We start from the raw sequence: 26,041 nt of genomic DNA, 5'->3' as shown, positions 1-26,041 counted from the left end.
CAGGCCACAAGGCTACGGTAGGCACAGGGGCAGGTCTCGGCCCATCCTCCGTGCCCCCACCCAGCCCCTCCCACCACAGTCCAGGTCCTCTGACTGTCAGCAGCCCCACTCCCACTGGCCCCACTGCACCCACTGAAGGCACAGAGCAATTGGGGCTGCTGCCAGCAGCAGGTGGGAGCAGGGCCAGGACATTTAGCAGGTGCAAGTGCCAGGCAGGACAGCAGCATGCAGTAGCAAAGAATTTTCAGTAACCACCAGAGGCTCACTCGCATCCTGCCTTGGTCTGGCATCCCTGCTCACCTGCTCTACCATCCTGCCATGGCCAATGCCCGCCATGGTCCATACACACCCCCTGGTGGTCCATACACCTTAGCAACTTGTTGTTCGGTTGTTCCAGTTGTTCCACCTTCGGTCTATTTGCATATTAGCCTTCCATTATATAGGACTAGAGGCCCAGTGCACGAATTCATGCACAGGTGGGGTCCCTTCACCTGGCTGGCGATCGGGGCCCATTAGGGCTGATCGGGGCTGTTGGGGGTAGAGGGACCACAGAGGGTTGGCTGGCCACAGGAAATTGGCTGTGGGCACGCACTGACCACCAGGAGGCAGCTTCTGCATTGAGCATCTGCCACCTGGTGGTCAGTGTATCATCATAGCGAACAGTCATTTGGTTGTTTGGTCGACCAGTCATAACAGTAGCTTAGGGTTTTATATATATAGATATTATATGTATGTGTGTGTGTGTATGTATATTAGAGAGAAAGACCCGAAATATCACCTGCTGCCTACCTTCCTCTTTCTTCACATCACATCACTACAATATTTTACATCAAGATAAGTTTTAATTGTTTTATGGTCTGATGACTTGGGTGGTTAATACGGTAATTTGAAGCAATGGGAAATGCAAAAGTACCAAAAAATAAAGACATGATTATAGGCTGAGACTATGAATGAAAAGCGCTGCCCACCTGAGAAATGATGCACCATTTCTCTCCACTTATACCAGATGTACACCACTCCTTAAGGAGGACCCAGGAGGAAGAGATGGAAGTTCAAGGCCAATGTCCACGGCTGAGGGGCTCCCTCCCCTTACCCTAAGCATCACTTTCTCATACTAGCTCTTAATTCCAAAATAAGTCTTGCTTAATAAAACAGGTCTGTACCAAGCTTTCATGTTATTCCAAAGTGACTTCCCTATCTTTGCATGTACTCTCTAGAGCAAGCATGTCAAACTTGTGACACGTGGGCCGCATGCAGCCCCACAAGGAATATTTTTGTGGCCAGGAACAAGACGTCTGGCCAGGAACAAGACATCTGGTCAGGGCAAAAAACTGAGGCTGGAGAAAGCAGTAACTGATTGGTCCGTTGTCCCACAGATGCCTTTCTGCCTGATGGCCTTATCCTGTCGTTAAATCAGAAGCTTCAGGAATAGCCCCTGAGTGGCTCAGGGTCCATATTTATGTTGCAAAGCAAAGCAATGAGTATGATGGCATGAAGAAGTCAATGAAATTCTCTTTAAAATCTTGTGAATGATTCTTTCTTAAACTCTTTTTGCATCTTCCACAGTGTTAGATACAACTTTTCAGAAAGTAGTGTTATTGGGCACAATATGTATTCAATTTTGTGTTACCATCGCTGCTAGAGAAATTGGAGGCTTTGATCTAGCTTTCCATAAGACCGTACTGTGGGAACTTTTAATGGTGGAAGTCGGTGGGGCTGACATTTTAATCACCTCCCCAAGATGTGTATGGTGTCAGGGAACACCACCTAGGAACACATCCCTGTGGAGTATCTACCCTCCTGGGAGCTGCAGTGCTGGTGTTTCTGTGAAAATAGAAGTCGGGGGAATGATCAGCATTCTCCTCTCAGAGGCTGACACATTTTTTAAAGCCTCATTCCTTAGGGTGTGTGATGGAGAAACCCATCACCATAGTCTAGCTTGTGTTTTCTTTTCTTTTTTTAAAAATATATTTTATTGATTTTTTACAGAGAGGAAGGGAGAGAGATAGCTAGAAAAGTCGATGAGAGAGAAACATCGACCAGTTGCCTCTTGCACACCCCCTACCGGGGATGTGCCCGCAACCGATGTACATGATGCCCTTGATGGGAATCGAACCTGGGACCTTTCAGTCCGCAGACCTACGCTCTACCACTGAGCCAAACTGGTTTCGCCTAGCTTGTGTTTTCTTGCTCAAAGAGCATTCATGATCAAATCATATTGGAAAAAATATGAGCTCAATAAAGTTAAACAGTGATAGATCTTCCCTTCCTCCAACTGGTGGGTTGAGTATGATGTAACCTGCACCTGCAGCCTAGACATTCCTGAGCACCTAACCAGGCACCTTAAATGGACTGTACATTGAACCACCAATCAGCACCTGCCAAATACCCTAAGCCCTTGTCCCTAAGTACTGAGTGACCATCTATGTACCTTATATGGACCATACATTAAGCCACCAATCAGTGCATGCGAGTCCCCTAAGCCCCATCCCTTCCCATTCCTCCCCTGCATGTGCTGCTGCTCTCCCCTGTGAGACAGCCCAGCAGGTCTCTTTCCCTTAATAAAGCTGGAGCCCTAGCTTTCGGCCTCTGTCTGATCTTCCAAACAGGAGTTTAGTTTTACTTGATGGGTCTTGGCTTGCTTTTACAGCAAGCCTCCTCAGAGCCTTGAAAATGCAAATGTGCATTGTGAGCTACCAGTGAGCTGAGGGGTCTTTATCTTCTACCAGAAGCCACTCGCCTTCAGCTTTTTCTTTTTTAGGGGGGGTGGAGGGAGGAGAGAGAAACCCTTGGGTAGAGGAACAGCAAAGATGGAGGACATTAGTTGTGAGTGGCCTACAATGTCATGACGAGGAATAGGAGGTCATAAACAAACAAACAAATTCAATGTGGCAGATTGCAGAGGGACAGCTGATTGAGGCTTTCTGTGAGAAATAAGTGAAATGCCAATAACACAAATTGGAAGAATGACTGTGACTCATGCTTTTCAAAAAGCCAGGGAGTAGTCTGCTTCTAGCTTAGTTCAATAGAAGCCCAAGTCAGCTATGAAAACAGTTTCTTCCCAAACTGATTTAAGCTTCTGGTTTGATTGAGGGGATTTTTTTTTTTTTAAAGGAAGTCCTAAGATAAGGCTGTAATTAAATTAAATATCAAATGATTGGCAAACATTAACTTGCTGCATATTGTTTCGGTTAAATATCTTAATCAAAGAGCACTTTTTGTGAGATGTTTATTTTAAAAGCTTTAAGTCAAAAAAATCCCTCGTTTTACCTGCTGAAACTTGGGTAACCTGTACAATGAAGAAACACCCATTCATTCCCTTCCCATGTGTGAAAAAATATATAGTTTTTTTTTAAGTTTTCTGGGGAAAAAATATATGTGCTATTTCTACATAAAAAATATGACAATTAGATTTTACCTCCTTTGAATCAATTCTAGAGTGTGTATGCCATGAATAAACTGTGATACCTCAGAAATTTGAAAACAAATACCGTGTGCAATTTTATTTATTTATTTATTTAATATATTTTATTGATTTTGTACAGAGAGGAAGGGAAAGAGATAGAGAGCTAGAAACATCGATGAGAGAGAGAGTCATCGATCAGCTGCCTCTTGCACACCCCTTACTGGGGATATACCTGCAACCAAGGTACATGCCCTTGACCAGAATCGAACCCTGGTCCCTTCAGTCCCCAAGCCGATGCTCTATCCACTGAGCCAAACCGGTTGGCACCGTGTGCAATTTTAAAAGAGAGAGAGAGAGAGAGAAGAATTCTGCAAATCCATGATATGATTGTGTTGTATTTCTAGAAATCACGGAACACCCAAATGCAAAGTACAATTAGTAGCCCTTGTTTTGAATTCAATTCCAAGAAGTAATAGGATTAGACCCCGTGAGGGGAGAAGTTGAAGTGCTAATGCCCTCACTCAGCTGATCTTCATTGCTGTAAAATGTAATGCCTGTCTACCTCCTTTGTACGAGTGAGGAGGCTAAATAATATCTATATTTACGTGTTCCAGAGCACTGTGGTCCGCTCCGTGAATGATGTTCTTCCGCCACTTGGTGGTGCTTGCCAGTTTCGGATGGTGTTTCTCAGCGGCCCTGTCACACTCCACTCGGAGGGAGCCGAGCACAATCGCAGTGTTCCTGTTGCAGAGGCTCTGCTCCCGCTGTTTAATAATTTAAAGAAACCGTGGCAGCCCCTGCATCTGCTCACCAGTCACAATTGGTAATGACCTCCTTCAGAGGTTTAAGTTACTTTGGGCAGGAGGTCTGAGGAAGAGCACATATTACTAGAAAGCGTGCCAGCAATGTACTTTGCAGTTTGCTCTGCAGAGAGAGGCTGGGTAAAACCCTACTGATGCAGCCGAGGCTGACACTGCGCAGTCCTGCTTCCCTATCATGAGGACTGCATGGCGCGTTTAAGGACGTTGCCTATAGTTTCCAGCATGACCTGCTTCCCATAAGCCTGGTTAGCTACCAGCCCAGCGGCCCTGGGAAAGGACTGCTCTCACTCTGAGCCTGGTTGTTGAATCTTGATCTGCATCTGCATTAACCACAGACTTAGGCTGCTCTTTCTGCTGACAGGGCCAGGGAAAGGTATCTCTGATCCTTTCCTCCCTCCCTCCCTCCCACCCTCCCTTCCTTCCTTCTTCCTTCCTTCCTTCCTTCCTTCCTTCTTCCTTCTTTCTTTTTTCTCTCCTTTCTTTCTTTTTCCCTTTTCTCCTTCCTTCATTTCTTTTCTTTTTCTCTCCTTCCTTTCTTCCTTCATCTTTTCTTTTGTTTTCTTTTCTCCCCTCCCTCCCTTTTCCCCTCCTTTTCTCCCTCCCTCCGTTCCTCCCTCCCTCCCTCCCTTTCCTTCCTTTCCTTCCTTTTCTTTCTTTCCCAACATCCACTGGCAGCTCTGTCTAATGGGCATCCGATTTCCTTGAAGAATTTAGCCACGCTGTCTAGAAGCCCATTTTCTGATGCCCCGACGTCTGGTCAGATTGATCTGTTTTAATGGAGCCTCTGGGGGAGAGGAGCGGACAGGGCTGGGTGCTGGGACTGCTGCCTAATTGCCAGGAGGGGAAGGCCCCTGTGGAGGAGTCCCTGGAGGTGGGCATGGGTGGGGCCTGGGAGGAGGCAATGCTGGATAAAGGAAGGGTTTTCGCATAGAAAAAAAAAAAAGAGGCACTGAGGGTACTGCAAGATGGCATCTCGGAGAAGTTAGGAAACACCAAGTGGGAAGAGGTTGGAGGTTAAAGTACTTGGAGGGATCCCTGGGTACAGTGTGTGTGTATGTGTGAGTGTGTGGTGTGTGTGTGTGTGTGACTGTGTTTGTGAGTGTGTGAGTGTGTGTATATGAGTGTGTGTGTTTGTGAGTGTGCGTGCTTGTGTGTGAGTGTGTTTGTGTGAGTGTGTGTGTGAGTGTGTGTGAATGTGTGTGTGTGTGTGTGTGTGTGTGTGTGTGTCCTGGCGGTGCCACAGGGATGGACACAGTTCCTGCTTGCCAAGTGCAGTGGCGCCTCTTTGAAGTGATTGGTGGTGCATCAGCTGCCCTGAACTATCTGCAGACAATGCTCCTCTGCACAGGAAGGAAGGAAGGAAGGAAGGAAGGAAGGAAGGAAGGAAGGAAGGAAGGGAGGGAGGAAGGGAGAGATGAAGGAAGGAAGGGAGGGAGGGAGGGAGGGAGGGAGGGAGGGAGGGAGGGAGGGAGGAAGGGAGGAAGGGAGGAAGGGAGGAAGGGAGGGGATAGCTGGAGAGACGGATGGAGATAAGAATAGAGGGAGGGTGCAGAAGAGCAGGAAAAAAATCCTGAATCACGGACCGACCGCACACTAAACCCTGGATAATCACATAGAAAACTCATCCACTCGCTGACACCGCAATGCCGACCCGGGCCCGGGGGAACGGTGCCCTCTCCGCCGGCCCGAGGAGCCCGGGAGGGAGCGGGTCTGACCAGAGCGGGAGGCAGCAGGCGGGGGCGGCCGCGGTGCCCTGGCCGGGACTGGCTGCAGGAGAGAGACGCAGGGAGACGCTCTGCCAACTTCGCCCTTCCCGCTCGCCTGGGGCGCGGCGTGGGCCAGACCTGCTCAGCCCAGGGCCACCCGCGCTGGCCCCCTGACAGCCCCTCTCCTGACGGAGCTGCTTCCCGGGAGGGGGAGCCCCCCTCCTCTCCCGCCCCCCTCTCTCAGCACCTGTCCTGGCCAGTGCTGACCTTCTAACCGCCGAGCCTCACACAGGCGTCTGGCCGGGCGGCAGGATGAGGGGAGATGGCTTGGAGCCGTGCGCCCCGCGGCTGGGCCTGGGCTGCGGGGCAGGGAGGTTGGGAGAGAAGCCGGGAGATGGGAGAGCCTGGGAGGCTGGCGACCAACTGGGCGCGCGGCCTGGGGTCTCGGGGTCCTGGGGGAACCGTGGCAGCCTCCAGGCCCGCCAGGCTGTCCCCACACTTCGTCTCTCCTTCTCTGGCCCCCTTTCCATGGCCCCGTTCTCCGCGGCGCACCCCGCCCTGTCCCAGCCTGCATCCCAGCCCGCATTCCCGCCCGCATCCCAGCCCGCATCCCGCCCGCATCCGGTGGCAAGCAGGCGGCGCGCTCCCGCACCCGGAGCGAGCGGGGCGCCTGCAGGGCGCCCTCTTCCCTGCGCCCCTGTCCCCCCTCAGCTCAGCCGCCTCCTCCGCCCTCCCTGCTCCGGCTCCGGGGGCCGCCACGCAGCCGCTCACAGCCCCGCCGGCGGTCACGCACCAAAGTGGGGCGCTCGGTGCGGGCAGAGAGCGGAAAGCACGGGTGCATACTAGTAAGGTGTGGGGTGCACCCCCAGACGCCTGCGGTTTCCACTTGCGCCCTCCCTGCCCGGTACCATCCGGGCCAGCGCCTGGCGAGCGAGCCCATCTGTGGCATCCGCGGCCCTACCCCCCCCCCCCCTCCTCGCCGACCCCGCCCTCCCGGGACCTGCATCCCGCTCCGCCAATCAGGGCGCGCCTGCCTCTCCCCACGTGACCCGGGCGGCAGAGGACCTGCTGCTTCCCGGCGCCGGAGGGATGCGGGCGGCAGAGCGCGAGCGGCGGCGTGGCTGCGGGGCGCCCTGACTTCCCTCCGCCGCCGCCTCGGGCTGCCCTCCGCGGCCCTGGACTCCAGGCCCCTGGCCCCCCGGCTCCCCTGAGCCCCCCGCCCCATGGCCGCAGCTCCCCGCGGCTCCGGAGGGGCTTCTCGGCGGACGCCGCCCGCGCCGCGCCGGGCCGCTGGATGTTGCTGAAAGTCCGGGGACCATGCGCCGCCCCGGCCGCCGCCTCGCCGCCCGCCCCGCCTGCCCCCGCCGCCCGGGCCGCCGCCCGCGGGATGCTCAGTAGCCCGCTGCCCGGCCCCCGCGACCGCCCGTTCCCGACGAGCCCGGAGCCGCTGCGGAGCCGCGCCGACTAGCCATGGGGCCCTGGGAGTCCCCGCGGCCGGGCGGCTGGACGCCGGGCGAGGGCTGGTGCTGGCTGCTGCTGCTGCCCGCGCTGCTGCTCCTGGTCGCCCGCCCCGCCCGGCTCGCGGCGTTCCCCACCTCCCTGAGCGACTGCCAAACGCCCACGGGCTGGAACTGCTCCGGTGAGTCCCGGCGCCCCGGCCCCGGAGCCCCTGGACCCCGCGCCCCGGCTCCGGCCCCTGCATCCCGGACCTGGACCCCGCGTCCGGGCCTCGGACCCCGGTCCCCGCACCCCGGTCCGGGCCCGAACCCTGCACCCCGGCCCCGGACGCTGCACCCTGGCGCCCCGGACCCTGCACCACGGCCCCAAACCCCACACCCCGGCCTCGGACCCCGCACCCCGGGCAGAGAGCGCGCCTGCCCAGCCCAGAACCGCCACACCTGGCGCGCGCCCAGCCCTCCACTCCTCCGGCCCCGGACCCCGGAGACGCCGGGACGCCCTCCACCCGGAGGGGCTGGGGAAGCGGTCCCCGGCCGCGGGGAGGGCGGGGGCGGGGAGGGGTGCCGGGGAAGGGAAGGGGAGCTCAGGTGTAGGACCCTGAGCATCCTTGCGCCTGGATGCGGACTGCGTAGCTTTGGAGGGAGATGAAGCATGTTGGTCTTGTGGACTCGCTGAAAAGAGCATCTGTCCGTGGGGAAACGCTAAACAAACCTTTAATATCGTCAGAGAAAAAAAGTCCAGCTAGAATGAGCTAGAAATAACTTTATGAGCGAGAACCAGCAAGAGAGCAATCCATCAAATGGTGACCGCAGGGGACGCGCTGGTTCCTAGCGAAAGTGCAGTGAGGGGCCAGGTCTCAGGTCCAGGCCAGGTCTGCAGAGTCTAAGCAGCTTGGTTTCCAAACCTTCAATTTCTTCCCTTCCTCCCTCCTTCCCTCCTTCCTTCCCTTCCTCCTTCCCTCCCTCCCTCTTTTCTTTCCTCCCTCTCCTTCCATCCCTCTCTCCCTCCCTCTCTCTCCATCTCTCCTCTCTCTCCTCCCTCTCTCCCTCCCTCTCTCTCCATCTCTCCTTCTCTCTCTCTCCTCCCCTGTCTCTCTTTGGCTGCAAAGCCGCTCTCTGCCCCACAGCGCCTGGTGGTGCAGGGAAGTTGAGGGAAGAACCATTCGTGCAAGGGGCTCCCAGGCCGGGCGTGGGCAGCACCGAGCCGGCCAGGCTCACGCGCGACCGTGCGGAGAGCGGGGACCGGGGACCGGGGCTGGGCGCCGCCTCCCTTTCTGAGCGGACCTCCGGGCGGGGCAGCCTCTGCCTCCCTGGGCCCTCGGAGTCTAAGTGGGAGCTGAAGCATCCCGATGACACCGGCCCGCCAGCCAGCTCGCTGGGGTGGAAGTTGCGGCTCCCAGAGCCCGCTTAGCCTTTGGGGTGACAGCCCTTAGCGCACCACGGGATGGCGGTGCGATTCCTTTGGCATTGTCAGCTCCATTAAGGCGCAGGGTATTGTCCCCTTGGTATGGGCTGTTCTGGCTTTAGCCAGTGGGTATGTCTTTTCCATCCTCCGTGGATGTGACCCTCTGTGGTTCTCTCTGGCCTTGAATGAAGCTGCGTCTGAAGGATGTATGGGAGCTGAAGCGCTGGAACTTGGAGAAGGATGGAATGACCAGCTGTAACTTCCAGGGCGAAAGCATACAGAGTCCTGGGCTCTTGGGGATCTAAATTACCCGAGGAAAGTCCCTGTGCCTCACTGTAGTTTGGGCTTTGCAGATACCGGTTGAGATCTGCAACCCTGCTAGGTGTGGGTCAACAGACTGCTTTTGTTCTGTGAACAGTTCCTAAATGTGGCATTTTTCTAAAACTCATCATGTTTTCTGTAACTTACTTGTGCCTGGTTCACGTGTGCATGCATGCCATGTCTGAAAGACGGATTTCCTCTTAGCAGGTGCCCGGGCACTTGCCAGGCACTTGATCATAGGAATATCAAACCAGCTGCAAGATCAATTGTTTGAGGTGTTGATAGCTTTGTAGTCCAACACGACCGGTTTGCTTCGTCCCTAACTAGAGTATTGTTTCAGAGATGGAGGTTGGCAGGGAAGAAATTCATTATCAGCCGGATATCTTAAAGGGATCTGCAGAAGCTAAAGAGAACAGACTGGCTTTCCAGGCAGGTTGTCAAGACCAGGGCACACCCCCCCCCCCCCCCCCCCCCGCCTCTATCCCTGTTAACTTATAGACGATCAATCTTCCTCTGGGCCAGACAGACCATCACAGCAAACACTGTGCCTGTTTATCTTTATTATTGGGGCTTTGTTTCCTCTTTGTCTGGAGAAACTCCAAATAAGGGGTTGTTTCAGACCGTAAAGCAAAAGGATGATTGAAGATGGAGCACTGGTGACATGCCATTCGGAGACCATCACAGTTCTCTTTAAAAATGTGGCCTGTGGGGGTCATCAACTATAGTTCACTTAATGAGAAAACAGTAAGGAAGCTGGGAAGCCAGTGTTAAATATCCATTCTGCATTGTTAATGTCAAACCTCGCTAAAATAAAAGAACACCACAAAAAAAAAAAAAAAAAGAAAGAAAGAAAAGAAAGGATATTAAAGAGAAAGGCAATATGAAAAAAAAGAAACAAATATTGATTCCTTAATTAGATTTTCTTTTCTTTCTTTCTTTCTTTTTTTTTTTTTTTTTTTTTTTTTAGGTTATCAGTAGAATGACCTTGCAATACAGCTGTGGTTGTCCAAATTAAAATTTAGGGTAGTTCTTTTAAAGCCTCAAGATACTACGATGTTTGTCAAAGTCTATGACATTTTGTAATGACTGGGGTGTTCTCTTTACATCGGAGGCTATGACGACAGAGAAAATGATCTCTTCCTCTGTGACACCAACACCTGTAAATTCGATGGGGAGTGCTTAAGGATTGGAGACACTGTGACTTGCGTCTGTCAGTTCAAGGTAAGCCTGATATTTGCATCTTCTCATTCATTGATGGGACTGCCAAGCCAGGATCTCCCTTTACAACTCATCTCCGGGCGATTTATAGCTGTGCCAGCTTAAAGGCAAACTGGCACCGACACAGGCAGTGATGTCAGGAAGGCACCCTGTATTCAGTTAGTTATCTGTCTTTGAGACATGCATATGCCACAGTTAGACATGCCATGGAGGTGGAAGGCTCAGGTTGTTTCTCTGCTGAGCCAAAGGAAAATCTGTGTCTGTCTCTTCCGGCATGCATTTTATAAGTCAGCTACTAGGATATTAGTCAACAGCCAGTGGAAGTGTGGGCTTGTACTTCTTTTCCTTTTTTAGAATGTTTTATTTTTTCCATCACCACTGGTCCCCTCTATGCCCTGTTCCACCCCAACCCATGCAGTTACCATACCGCTGTCCATGTCCATGAGTTCTCTTTCTCTCTCTCTCTCTCTTTTCTTTTTTTGCTCAATCCCTCACCCTCACCCCTTGCCCCAGGAGCTAGCTACCTCCTCTCTGTGAGTTTGTCTCTATTTTGCTTGGTAGTTCAGTTGTTTGTTACATGCCACATAGGAGTGAAATCATATGGTATCTGTCTGTCTCTGACTGGCTTAATGTCATGTACATTCCCGTTTGATTGGGGCTATCATCTTTGATCATATTGCACGCTCTTTGAATGGTCTTGGGTTTTATTGTCCTGGCAATCTGGCTAAGTGTTTAAATGAACTCCCTGATAATGTGACTTTAAAACTATTGTATTGTATTAGTTTGGGAAATCATGGAACTTGCTAATATATGTCAATGGATCATGTGTGCCATATGCAATTATAAATGAATCTCCCAGAAATCCAAAAGAGCACAGATAGCCACAGGTGATTTCATAAGCTGTAGGAAGATGTCCTTTGCAGCATGTTAAAATAAATAAATAAATAAATGCAACTACAAAGAGATATTGCAGCACTGTTGTCATCAAAACTAAATTATCAGTAATTATTAATGATAGAGCTATTAGTGTCATTAGTATAGTCATCATTTAACAAGGCTTCCTACCATGTAAATTATAAACCTTTATTTCTCTCAAAATGTTTACATAATCATACAGACTTTCAAATATCATGCTAATGTCTTATATTCATCTTTTGAGTGTTACTGAATTATTGTAAATACACATGAATTCTCACATAAAGTTCAACCAGGAAATATTTGCATTAATAAAACTATATCGGTAGGATTGGGGGAAAATTTTTTCAGATTGTAAGAGCAATTAAAAAGGATATAGAACAAATAAGGACATTAAACATCAAGCTCAGGTCTAAATGTTTGTGATAGTTGGGTAATATTTAGATTATTGATGTATCTGTGAGAGAGATAAGAGAATTCACAATTAACTATACTTTGGTTTATAGATAAACTAAAAGCTTCTTGGATATTATTTTCTTCTTTCTAAAAAAAAAAAAAACCCACAATAAAACTGATACTTGTTAAAGCACACTACCTCCTGGTGGGTGAGCATTGCTATGACCATTCCCTAATCTTTAAGTTTAGACCATTCTATAGTCTTAGAAACATATCTGTGCATATTTAGTATGCATGTGACACCACCCTGCTGGTCTCCAAGCCCATTGAACAATGTAATGGCGTTCTTTCAATGAACTACATACTCTCTTAAGAGAGATAGAACATGAGAATTCTCAATTCAGACTTTCCCCAAATGTTAACTGAAGGGAAAATAAAATTGGAGAAGTCATTAAAGACCCACAGAATTTGGTGGATTTCTTCCACTTTCAGTGTGTGATTTCTATAAATGTGTCTTATTTTCATAACCAAGGGTAGCCCTAGAAGGGAGATCATAAACAGTGTATAATGAATCAAAAGGAATGCTCCTCAAATGGAGAGTGATAATTCTGCACATTCTGAAAAGAGGTGGGGGGAGTAGGGGACATGGCGAGGAGTCCTCAAAATTCTGAAGGACGCACACTACTAAAGGGAAACATGCAACTTTCTTATGAAAGGAATGGTGCTCAGTTTTCAGGTTCCACCGAGGGTTTTGGTAAAACCTCTAATAACAAAGAGATTTGTGTTTTTCCTGCGTTGTCAGCCAGCTAAACGTGTCATTAACTTAAACAGTCCTGGAGTGGAATAGATGGAGGGAGGGATGACGGCAACTTTGAATAGGAAACAGGAAATGTAAATGTTCCTTTCCTACTGTCTGTAGCATTTTAAGTTTATTGTTACATCACTACTGCCGTTAGGTTATGCTTTACAGTAGTTGTCTGTGTGTCGGGAGAAAAGAGACATTTTCCTGGTGGAATAGACTCTGTGCCTACCAAGACCCTACAATGGCTGAATTGTAGATCAAAGAAAATGAACAAGTTGTACAAAGTATGATAGGAAGGCTATTTTAGGCCAAGAATCTTGAGTCAGGCTTTTCCAATACTTTTCAATGGATTTGAATGTTTTTATTTAATTCCCTGGTATCTGATAGAGACACTTCCTGAAAATCTATTGTCCCGTGTACTATTCTGAACAATAGAAGGTCATAATTCTTTCATTCATATACACTGACACCTTTTTGGCTGAGAGATAAATTTCAAAGAGGAAGGGGTGTATGTGTATATAATCTATAATGTTTTCCAATTTAGATTTTTATTGGAGCACTAAGGTGAACATACAGTAGCCTTTATTTCTTTAATTTTTATTTTATTTAGTGATATTTATATTTTTTATCGAATTGATCGGGGTGACACTGATTAACAAAATTATATAGGTTTCAGATGCATGATTCTACAATACATCCTCTGTATACTGTAAGGTGTGTTCACGCACATCAAGTCTCCATCCATCCCCATTTATCCCCCTACACCCTCCTCCACTACCCCCCTCCTCTGCCCCCCAACCCCTACAAGTACCACACTGTTGTTCGTGTCCATGAGTTTTTTTTTCTCTCTTTTATTCCTTCTTTTTGCTCAGTGCCTCCCCCCCTCCTCCCTCCCCCAGCTGTCAGCCTCCTCTCTGAAAGGAGCCAGTCAGAGGAAAGACAAGCGCCACATCATTGCCCTCGTATGAGGAATCTAATGAACGAGCGAACCAACCAGCGAGATAGAGGCAGACGCACAGACAGAGAGCCTTCATCTCTCTTCTGATTTGAAATCAGTGCATTCTCCCCTTTAGACAGATTCCAATAGCCCCTGTATCCCGGTGGGAAGGAAACCGAGGAGAGCACCGAACCCTACATACTGTGCCTTTTCCTATGTATACACGCCTCTGGCAGTTTAATTTATAAAGCAGGCACAGCAAGTGATGAACAACAGTCACTAGAATAAAACAGAAAAGTTAAAGCCTAGGCTGTGGTAGAAGTTATGTTCATGTGTGTTCTCTCTCACACACAATGTCTTGGACTGTATTTACCTTGTATCCGAATTGCCAGCATCCCTCCTCTTGTGCTTGAGGCCATTTAGTAAAATAGGGGTTATTTGGATACAAGTACTGGGTACCCCGGCAGTTGAGCTGATAGCCAAGATCGCTACTAAGTGACTAATGGGTAGGACAAAGGGGTGATTCATACCCGGTGGGATGGCATGGGTGAGTATGAGCTATTATCACGCTAAGCAGAAAGGCACCCCCTTTAAAAGCAATGACTTGGATTTCAAGAATTTTCAATTTAATATTTTCTAACTGATATTAACTACTGGTAACTGAAGTCATGGAGGGACTTCTCTATCTCATTTATTTCTCACAACTGCGTGAAATCATTATTTTCTCTCTTTAAAGATGAGGAAGTTAAGGCCCATAAATATATATTATAATAACTTACCACTGAGTGGTGATCCTAAAGCAAGAATGGAGTCTTTTGACACCAAACCAAATATTTTCCTAGAATATTATACATGCAAATAAAAATAGTAGTGATAACTACAAAAGTACACATTTATTGTGGAGGACTCTTAATGTCAAAAGTAGTGCAACCACCCTGGCCAGTGTGGCTCAGTTAGTTGAGCATTGCCCCATGCACCAAGGGGTCTCTGATTCGATTCCCCTTCAAGGCACATGTCTCAGTTTTGTACTCGATCCTCAGCAGGGGGCATTCAGGAGGCAGCCAATTGGTGTTTCTCTCTCATTGATGTTTCTCTCTCTTTAAAATCAGTGAAAACGTATTTCTTAAAAAGTAGTACAACTAATTATTAGGTGATGATATGAGTTCCAGAAATGAGTTTCAGTTTCCTGTATCCTACATTCCTATCCATATACCAAGTGGTGTGCTGGTTCATCTGGTAAATCATTTGTGGGGAGGAAAATTTAGAGACAATGGAGGAATGGATAGATGAGTGAACAGATGGATAGATGGATGGATTAAAGGAGAAAAAGAAGGAAGGAAGGAAGGAAGGAAGGAAGGAAGGAAGGAAGGAAGGAAGGAAGGAAGGAAGGAAGGAAAGAATAATGCTGGACAAATAATGATTAATTATCACTTTATAATTTAAAAATATGATGATGCCTTAATGTGTTTTGGATATTACTCACCCAAACATTAAACTTTTTTTAACCTAATAAGCCATGCTTTAGATCTGCAATTATTCCACTTACTAGGACTGCATAACAAGTTTTCCAGAACTTAGTGGCACAAAACAATGAACAGTATTTTGCTTATGAACCTGTAATTGGACATGGCTTAATGCAGACAGCTCATCTCTTCTCCGCTGGCGCTGGCTGAGGGAGGGAGGGGACGGAAAGGTTTGGTTATGCACTCATGTCTGACTGGCAGCTGGGAGCCTTGGTCCTTTTCTGTGAATCTCTCTGTGTGGACTAGTTTGGTTTTCCTCAGGGCGGGATTTCAAGGGCAAGCATCCAGAGAGAGAGAAAGAACCAGATAGAAGCTGGATCCTTTAATGACTGAGTCTCAGAAGTCACAGAGTCACTATCACCATGGTCACAGGCCTGCCCACTCTTAAAATCATAAAAATGTTTCTATATACAGAAACATACACAGATCCAGAGACATAGAAGCATGGAACAGACTGTGGAATCTCAGAGGGAAGGCAGGGGTGGGAAAAGGAGGTATACATAATATTTTCAACAATAATTTTTTTTAATTTAAAAAATAAAATAATTAAAAAAAATAAAAATCACTCACAGAGAAGTAAGAGATAACTATGAAATGATCAAAGGGTTGGGCCATAAGGCAGGCTTTTTCTCTTTTGTAAGAGAAGCACACCATGTCTAAGAAATCATTCCCAAGCCTGTAACAACTGGGCATGTAGCAGAATTCACTAACATCTGTGGAGAGCCTTCTACAGCCAGATTCTAGGGGAGGTGCAGACAGTATGTAAAATAGAAGTTGCGCATCGTTCCTAGATGCTGAAATCTCCGCTCCATGAAATCCTTACTAACCAAACAAGCGATCACTCACATAGAAGCGTCTCACATACACTTTTTGTCCATTTATAGCGCAATGAGTTCCATATATTCTAGTGTCAACTCATGAATCTGCCAGTGTGGCGCGTAGCTGCTTTCTCCAGCAATGTGGGCATTTTGGAACAAGACCATTCTACTGAAAAACACATATTTGGAAAATAAACTTAAGAGTCTAAAACATCTTACAAGAAATAGAATCACTGTTTCCCTGAGAGGAAGTTGGTACAACACATACATTTATGGGCCTAACCATCTGGGCCTGAGTCTTATTTCTTCTCTTACCAGCCAACTCTGTAGCCTTCAGCAAGTCACTCACCATCTGAATATGGCCCTTCCTTTTCAACTGAGCAGTATTATGATTACCCCGGAAAAAACTATTCCAAACAACTTGGCATATTTTAATGTAGCAGTTAGCTTATTTCTATGCTAGGCTTCTCCTGTTGTAATTTATTTTTCTAATTTTAGACATGCATGTTTAAGAGTCGATGTGGGATGGTGATGACTCTGCCAGTGAAAACACAAATTGTTTCTATTTCTTTTCATAAGTAAACAGTGCAAAGTGTTTTTAAAACATGACTTTGTTAACCCTCCTGAATGCCCCAATGAACCATTTCAGATGGGGAAACTGAGGTATGAACTTGTTAAATATGTCATCCTTGAGTGCTCTACACAAAGTCCTACACCAGTGGTTGGCAAACTCATTAGTCAACAGAGCCAAATATCAACAGGACAACGATTGAAATTTCTTTTGAGAGCCCAGATTTTTTTCACTTAAACTATATGGTACATTGTCATTAACTTAATTAGGGTAATCCTAAGCGGGCCTTTGCTAAAAACTCAAGGGGCCAAAGAGCCGCATGTGGCTCGCGAGCAGCAGTTTGCTAACCACTAACCTATACCAAGGCAGTGAGAGAAATGGGAGCACCTGGGACTGGACATCACTCCTGCGCCTTAGTGATTAGAGTGTGCTCCCTCCATGTGTGATTCTAATCAATGAGTGCAAGGTCTGGCTCTAAAGGGCCCACAGCATCTTGTGGTAATCTTCAGCTAAGCTCTCTCCCGCTCCGGACTCCTCTGCCTTCTGGCATGTGTCTGCAGGGAGCTCGAGCTCAGTTTTTAGCATTGCTCGCATTTGGCATGCCACTCCCCTCAGCCGTGGCATATGAGCGCGTTATCGGTTTATCGGATATTTTAAGATGCATGCCAGCCTTGTGGACTAGCACTTGCCAGAGAAAATAAACACCTCCCACAGCTCACACCCAGTCCATTCCTACATCTGAGTAATCTGCGGAGGTAGAGAAGAAGGATAAATAGGGAAACAAGGAATCAGAGAGAGGAAACCTGGACCCCAATAATCAACGCCTAAAGGATTGTAACCAGGGCTGGAGGTAGAGATGGCAAGGTAACCAGTGACAAGAATACTAGGACCCCAGCAAGAGACTAACTAGTCCAGTCATCTGCCTGGGTAGGTCTACTGACTATGATACCAGCTGTTTACTTCTTCACAGTGTCTCCTGCACTTGTTCAGGTGCCATTGCAGTGTTGGTGCGTCCTCATCAATCTCCTTCAGGTTCTCCTGCCCCTGGTTCTGAACACACCACTTTGTCAAGCTCCCATCATTCACCTGGCCATGCCAATGACATGCGCTCCAGCCCCACTCATTGCATGTCTCCTCAGCACCGCTCACTGGACGATTCAGCTTTCACTGACATTGTGCTGTAGCCTTATTTCTTCAGTAAGGATGAAGACGTTCAGTGCTGTGGTTGGTCGATTTTCAGATGTAGGCTAATATACATGTTTATATGTATGTATTTGGAAAACATGTGGAAGGCTGCCTTACATATGTATCACCTGACCAGAATTACTTATTGAGTTAAAGATTCTCATTAGCAGAATTTTCAATCAAAACAGTTTGTAAAATATAATCACGTAGACAGACTGAGCCAATAGTGTAACATGGGAAGGAATTATTATAGAGAGTGTTATCCAGAATGACTAGATTAGAAATTGTTGAAATAAAGATTTCTAAAATATGCCATATTTTAAATATTTAAATCACTTTAATAATATTCATTTGCTAAATGAATATGATTTAATGTCTAAATCGCCATATTAGCAATTACGGTGATTCTAATATTAGTGTCATTGAATTTGGATTTACTATTAGGAGAAAAGTATATCACTGTTAGTAAAAAACTATATTTAAGTTTTCATTAGTTGGTACAAAATACGGCTAATAAAATGACTGTCTTTTCAGAGAACATTGACTTATATCATTGTGAAGTGTTAGGATGATTAAGCCAATCTATATATATAATAGCCTAAGCCACCCGTATGACTGAATGGCCAGAATGACTGGTCAACCAGTTGCTATGATGCTCGCTGACCACCAGGGGGAAGATGCTCAATGCAGGAGCTGCCTCCTGGTGGTCAGTGTGTTCCCACAGCCATCCTCTTGAGGCCCCTCCCCCTGGTTGGCCAACCTCCCGCAGTCCCTCCCTCCTTCCGGTGCTCCCCATCCCCACAAATATAAGATGACCAGACTTTTTTTAAATGCTGCGGGACTCGGGACAAATTGTTAAAAATCGGGATTGTCCCCCCAAAAGTGGAACGTCTGGTCACCTTACACAAATAAGCCCTGATCTGGGAACCAGAAAGCCAACCTCCCAGGATCCCACCCCCAGCCAACTGGCCCCTGATAGGCTCAATCTCTGGCCAGGCCTAGGGGCCCCACCCATGCGCGAATTTGTGCACCAGGCCTCTAGTGTTACATAAAGGCAAAGAGCAAGAGTTAACTGGTTGATTGGGAAGGAGAAATTACAGATATCATAAGGAATAGAGTAAAAAAGTAAATCTCAGGTTTTTATCACCAGATTGTAACTTTATTGAGCATTTCCCCTTTTGTTGCATAAATCCTTGAGTTGAATTTACCTTATGGTAGGGTTTTAGGTTTATTACCATATATATTAAACCTTTCCTAGCCATCTCACTAGATCATTGGTTTGTTGCAAAGTGTTATGCATTTACGACACATTAAAAATCCAAAGATTTTAGCCGGGACCGGTTTGGCTCAGTGGATAGAGCGTCGGCCTGCAGACTGAAAGGTCCCGGGTTCGATTCCGGTCAAGGGCATGTACCTTGGTTGCGGGCACATCCCCTGTGGGGGGTGTGCAAGAGGCGGCTGGTCGATGTTTCTCTCTCATCGACGTTTCTATTATAATTCTCTGTCCCTTTCAATTCCTCTCTGTGTAAAATCAATAAAATATATTTAAAAAAAAAAAAAAGGGACAAACTTTAAAAAAAAAAAAAAAAATCCAAAGATTTTAACAAGAAGTAGAAGACAACAAAGTGTTTTCACATACCTGTGTATGCCTGACTGGCTCTACTCAGTTTTTGGCATAGGCGGGGTATTTGTAAATAATCATCTTCATCCTTATATTTGTTGTGATTAAACAATGAAGCACATCTGTAGCAATCATCAGGCGATAATCATCTCTGGCATGGTTAGCAGGCCTGGGATGGCCAAGTACCTCCATGGCCTTAGGCTGTGTTTATATTATGTTGAGTGTCCCCTGCAGGTTGCCAAATGTGTACTTCTTCATAATAAGACTGCCTTTAAACTGAACTTTTCTCTTTACGAAATATGTAGTAGTCATATTTTTGAATAATCAATAAAGTTTACATGTATTTCAATAGTTGCTAAATTTTTTCCCCTGTATTTCATTTCTCTCAACACTGTATCTACATAGCATCCCCTATCTAATGATATAAAAAATTAAGTGGTAATCCAAGTGTCTTATCAAATATTTAGAAATTTGTAAAGATTTAAAATCAACAGAAAATCATGCTAAAGAGTGGCTGAATTCTCTGGCATTTCACTTATACACATTTGCTCTCCAAATATAGACATTACCTGTTTTCTAACAGCTTTCAATACTGTAGCATGTTTTATTTTCCCCACCGAGCCAGATGGGCCATATATCAGAAAAACAGTACTCTACAGTATTGGTAATATCTGTTGCTATCTCTTTTTAGTATTGCTTGGTCTGATCACTTTGCTCGAACTGCCCGATCAATTTAGAAGGCTCCTTTTCAATCTGAATCAAAGGACGGGCTGGCTGACGTGGCATTGCTTTGTGTGCCTTTTGAATGATTCCCTCACAAGGTCAAAGACGATGGGAAGACCGCTGAGAAGGAAGACAGGCGCTTTCTGCTGTAAATGCTTTTTCCTGTTCCCGAAGTCGGAGCTGTCTGACCCGGTACTAACCAAGGCGCCCCTCTGTGTGTCCCCCCCAGTGCAACAACGACTATGTGCCCGTGTGTGGCTCCAACGGGGAGAGCTTCCAGAACGAGTGCTTCCTGCGCCAGGCGGCCTGCAAGCAGCAGAGCGAGATCCTCGTGGCGGCCGAAGGCTCCTGCGCCACCGGTAGGCCCTTGACCCTGACGGCTCCCCGCACCTGTTGGGGGGTTCCCCATCCCCAAACCATGTCCTGCTTTCTGTTGTTATCTTCAGACTCTACATTGGTTAGATAAGCCTCTATTTCTTTGCACAAAGATACATTATTCTCAGTCTGAGCCTTTTTGCATTTCAAATCATTTCCGGAAGAGAAAATCTACCATCAGGATGTTGGTGGATTTTATTGTTTTTAATTGACCTTTTTGTTGAAGGTATTATGGATGTCCCCCTTGCCTCCCTCATTGACCCCCTACGCCCCACACCCACCCCCTCCCCAACCGTCCTCAGCACGGTGATACTGGTAGATTTTAATACATATGTGATTCAACGAAGTGCAGACAGTTGACTAATATAATTAAAAATCTAGATTGAGCACCCCGGTTCAAATATACAGACACCTATCTATTCGGATACATTTGTATGTTTTGGGCAATAGCATCTTCTGCTGGATTTGGGTTTGGAAGGCAAGATGATGCTAATGTTAGCAGCTCTGCCAAATGCCCTCAAGCCATTGAGTAGCTTATTTTGGAGACTGGATTGGTGGTGGACATTCCTTCCGATGGCCCTGTCTTCCCTGACACAGGCAGCCTGGGACCCCACAGCGCCCTGAGCTACAGTGTGAAAAACACTGGACAGAAAGTGAGGGAAAGAATAACTTACAAAGTCACAGATGATGCTCTTTAGCTTGTCACGTCTCCCTTTTGTGTGCGGTAGCTCTCAGAGCTAACCAGCACTGCAGGCAGGGAAAACACCCCACCACTGAGCAGAGCTGACTCCCTAAAGCAGTGCCTACAATGGAGCCACTTTTGCACAGTAGCTGTGAGACACTGAAATCACACGCGTGGTAGTTGTCTCGTGGTAGTTGTCCTTAATGGCAAATATGCATCTTTCTGGAAAGTCAACATTTCTGAGGATGATCGAGGCATGGCCAGGGGAAAAATAATATTGCTATAAAATATGAATTTCCTTTGAAGATGCAATCATGGAATAGTGCCAGGAGAAGTCTAGTGTCTTGAAAATACCTCTTGGATAACAGGTATTTCCATTCTAGGGAACTGTTAACAGTTGTGTGCATGCTGGCTGGGGCAGGGTGGCAAATGAGAAAAAAGAAGGTCTCATTCTTTAAAAGCTTCTCTTAAGCCTATCGTTGATCGATTGTTAGTAATTGATAATGTTCTGATATTGCACTGGTGACTCCCAAAGTTTCTGAGAATTAGCAGGAGAGAGAAGCATCCGTCCTCAGGGAGAGGAATGTAGGTTTTCTGTTTTGGGGTTTTAGTTTCTAAGTGGTTTTTTTCTCCTCTGGGATTCTGTGCCTCACGATGTGAATGTCCTTTTGGAAGGGTGACTGGGCTGTGGGGGGCGGGGACTGGACTAATCGGTGCTGCACTCACTTCTTCTTCGCCAAAGCAAACCGATCGTTGCCATCCACCTGTGAGTGGAAGTGACAGCAAAAAGTGAGAGTTATTGGACCACCTTCCCCAGGAGGAGAGGAGGAGGATCAATATGCTGCTCTCAGAGCAGGGCTGGGGGAGCTAGACAGGAAGGCACAGAGCAAACAAACTATGAAAAATCAACCCATCTCCCATGTCTGATGAAGAAAAAGTGAAAAATAAGACACAGGGCAAATGGAATAGACAAAGAGAAGAGGAAGTAACAGCTGACTCCTGGAAGCCAAGTCCCATGTAGTCCAATACCAGCAAGGACTAAGGGAGATGTCTGCTTATTCAGGACCATATAGGACGGCTGTCCTGACGGCAGCCACGTGAGAACCAGGGGACAGTCCTCCTAAGGAGCACTCATGAAGCTATGAGCATGGCTAACAACATAGCAAAATCTCTCACCTGCCAGCCTCGGAGTTCTTGTTGGTGGCATGTGCAGTTGCATTCTTCTGATTCATTCAGATCTCCCCAATCTGGTCCCTTCTGTGTTGGTTCATACTATGAAAATAAACACCTAACCATGCAGAAAACTTACTCACAGTGGATACTCCATCCCTAGCCCATTCATAGCCTTAGATTTCTCCAGGATTTAATTAGCAAGCCAGGACTGCTGAGCGCCTCTTCCATGGACTTGTAAATCTGAAAGGGCTTTGATCTGGATAGTGATGGAGGGGCCAAAGTAGCTTTGATTAACCAGATCTGACTCTAAATAAATTGGAATTCTGACTTTCAGTCTAAAGGAGATCCGCATTCTCTTCTTGGTGGATTTTCCATTTATTTCCTAATGCTGTTTGACACTGAGTGGAGGGGGCCAGGTGTGGTCTCCAGGAATAAAAGGCAGTAAGAGATGTAGCTGCATCTTCATCACACCGGGGTGGTGGGCAGAAATAGGTTTACAGTCATGCGCATGCAGAAACACCAGTAAGAAAGCTAATTAATAAGCCTAACCTTCATGTCTTTTTCCATAGGAGCAACTGTAAATCTACTTCTGCCCATCTCTTATTTCATTGAACGTAAACATAATTTTTGGTCCAGAAAATGGTTTTCTATCGGGCAGTCTGGTCCACAGCCTCCCTGTCTATTTCACTTTTTTTTTGCCTTAAAAGAAATGCATTGACTAGGAGCCCAAATTCAAGTCCAACCACATGCCTTTTTTCTTAGGTGTTTCTGTCTCACTAATAACGTTTTAGTGGCTAACTTACCTCTTGTTTGCCAAAATGACTCATCTTACAGTAATCATTAAAGCTTTCCATCACTAGTTCATAATGATGCCATGAACTTCAGTGACTGTTTTTAAAATCTGTTGTTTCTTTCTTTCCTACATACTCATTATGGGTCAAATCAAATGCAAATTAGCTTATGAACCAAACTGCATGAATTTTTTTTTGAAACATACACGGGAAATACAAGCCGAAATTCTACTGCCATTTTCTTGATTTCCCCCCAGCAATGTATATTTATAAGGAAACCTATAGATGAATAGGCAATATGTTTATTCAAAATTTTAATTATTGTGTTTCAGATGCAGGGTAAGCATTTACAATATGATATTGTGTAGTAAGTCTCAGAATAGCCCAATGGGATGCACTTTTACTATAGCCATTGATTAGAGGATGAATAAGCTTAGGAAGGTTGAATAACATTCCTTATGTCATCTAATGAGTAACATTCTGATGTTTGGAGCTTGAAATCCTTAAGCTTTCACACATTTCCTCGTATATCCATGTAAGGATGGAAAGCTAAACAATATATGGGCCTTGAATTAAAGAAGCTTATGGTCTAGTGGGAAAAGAATAAGGAACTGTACACATTCAATTAAAGCACAGGTAAAATGTATTAGTGCTGTAATCATATAACCTGTTGTTAGCCCCTGATGATTGTAAGTAGTAATACTGAACTAAGCTTTCAAATTCATTCAAATAAAATTGGTTAAAATTGTACTTGGGAAGGTATACAAAGAGGAGATTTGCTAAGCGCTGTCCCGTCCAAAAGTGATGGTGCCATGGCTTATGGCTATCAGTTAAGTGGACAGGACTGTTCTACTCTGGAGATGAATGCTTCAGCCTTTTTTGATCTGTTGCCATTAAACAGTCAGATTATATGATTACCCAAAGAACTGGTATGCATAACACATGTCCCTGCAAGGCCTGAAGGTGGGGGGATGTGGTGGAGAGGGCCAATGGGAGAAAAAAAGGGGAAATCTGTAATACTTTCATCAATAAAGATGAAATTTTTAAAAATCCTTATTTTCTATACTTAATACAAAGGGTTTTTATTCTAAAGTAGAGGCCCAGTGCACGAAATTCATGATCGGGGTTTGGGGGACATCCCTCAGCCCGGTCTGAACCCTCTAGCAATCGAGGATCTCTTGGGGGATGTCTGACTGCCGTTTTAGGCCCAATTCCATGACTGCCTCATGGCCCTTAACCACTCTGCCTGCCTGCCTGATTGCCCCTAATCCCTCTGCCTGCCTGCCTGATAGCTCCTAACCACTCTGCCTGCCTGCCTGATTGCCCCTAACTGCCTCTGCCTCAGCCCCTGCTGCTGCGGCTTCATCCGGAAGGTCATCCGGAAGGTCATTGTGCTGTCTGGTCTAATTAGCACATTACACTTTTATTATTATAGATTGTTTTACCACCTAGCTTATCTTTCAAGAAAGGATATGATGGCCCAGAAACATGAGCCTTAGTCACATTAGCAGTTAATTAAAGATGACATTTTATACAGTTAGATCCTGTGAATTTCGTTAATACGAGTTCCCACCAAGGCTGGCAATTCCAACTACAGCTTCTTCATGGCTGACTAATGCGTAACACGCCAAGGAAGGCTGTTGAGGAGGCATCCATTTTCCATATGTGTCAGCCTTCTGTGGATTTTCATCCACTCTGCTTATTTCTGTGCAGTGCCTCTCCATAAGGTGTCACGGTGGCAAGTTTTATTTTCATTAGAACAAAACATCAACCACAAATTTATAGAAGTGGCATTTGATATAGGTCTTAAACTCTGATGAAGATTTCCATGTGAGATGAGGGCGTATCAGGCAGAGAATACCAGTACTAGTCTTATTCCCAGTATTAATATTAAAGGTACATAACCCAGTGCATTTAGATGGGAAAGAAGTATGGAGGTAGAAGGAAGACAATGTCTATATACTTAACAGGTGGGAGCAGATGGAATCTCAGTGCTGTTGACTCCAACTAAAGAATCGCGTGCTTCTGGGAACTGTCAGAAATAGACAGCTCTGACCAGCTGTAATTATGTAGGAAGGAGGGAAGAGAAGGAATGGAGAAAGGAAAATGCAGAAGAGAGATTATTTCTTACTGCGAGCACCACCTAGGGTATATTGAGTTTTAAGCACAAACACAAAGTTAATGTCACTCTTCCACTGATTTCAAAAACAAGAATGCTGTTGGTGGCTGATAGATTCATTCACAATTGTGGCATTTGGAATACATATTAACATTTATATAAAAAGAGATTTATGTTTAAACTGTTTTTTCTCTTTGTGCATATGCAATTTACAAGAATATAAAGCTTAATTATGATTTTACTTGCTACATGTCTTAGACTATGTAAATGCTAAATCTCAGTGATTGTCATAAGCATCTCATTTTCAAACTTTTTGTTTTTGTTAATGCCACCAGATTTATCCTGATTAAAATTAAAATGAGAGAGTCTTACATAGTCAAGTTTAGGAATTATTTTAAAACTAGATAATCCTTTTTAAATAAAATTTAAGTATGAAAGTAATAGAGAATTTATTTTATAAGTTGTGCTATAGAAATTTAATCAATGTGAATACACGTTTTCAGATTAAATAATAGTAATTTTCTCAATTATATTACTGTTTTAGTGAAGAAAGGAAACATGAACTAAAAGAAAAAATGTCGTAAATAGTTTTAAATATGTTTTTCAAGCAAAAATAAAATATTTCTTTCTTCCTCCCAGATGCAGGATCCGGATCTGGAGATGGAGGTAGGAGTTGCCTGTTTACATATTTGAAGACTTTCATGTGAATATTATTTGTGCTTGTTTACTTATATATTTGCTATTATAAATATTTGAAAGGAATTTAGAAGTTGCATTTTAGTAAAGGAGAAAACAAAAATATATCATTATCCTTAATAAGTAAGTGTATATACTATGTAAGTTGTTTAGTATATTTAGGAATTATACTTAAGAATGCTATCTCTAGCTAATCCTTATTGTTTGCTTATTTGTTTGTGTCTGAGTTATCTTTGAGATATACATATGCATGTCAAAACTTCCTGAAAGAAGATAAGTATACTTGTCAAGGCAAAAAGAACTCATGAAAAAATAATTTAAATATTTGTTTTTTATAATATTGCTACTAATTACCAGGTATTAATATTAGCACATACATA

General features: G+C 45.7%; 1 protein-coding gene across 1 annotated transcript in view; it reads left to right on the top strand.

The window, feature by feature from the left end:
- The first annotated feature begins 7,006 nt into the window (after positions 1 to 7,006).
- The window catches only part of TMEFF2 (transmembrane protein with EGF like and two follistatin like domains 2), a 225,978-nt gene continuing 206,943 nt past the window's right edge, over positions 7,007 to 26,041 (top strand). Inside the window, exons 1-4 of the mRNA XM_084892130.1 lie at positions 7,007 to 7,572; positions 10,228 to 10,337; positions 20,055 to 20,184; positions 25,605 to 25,631. Coding sequence (XP_084748256.1) covers positions 7,404 to 7,572; positions 10,228 to 10,337; positions 20,055 to 20,184; positions 25,605 to 25,631 — 436 coding nt within the window. The 5' untranslated portion in view covers positions 7,007 to 7,403. The remainder of the gene's footprint in view (positions 7,573 to 10,227; positions 10,338 to 20,054; positions 20,185 to 25,604; positions 25,632 to 26,041) is intronic.

The sequence above is a fragment of the Pipistrellus hanaki genome (assembly GCF_964339955.1).
Source record: "Pipistrellus hanaki genome assembly, chromosome: 8".
Lineage (NCBI taxonomy): Eukaryota > Metazoa > Chordata > Mammalia > Chiroptera > Vespertilionidae > Pipistrellus > Pipistrellus hanaki.
The sequence above is the reverse complement of the archived record's forward strand: the minus strand, read 5'-3'. Positions and strand labels throughout refer to the sequence as shown.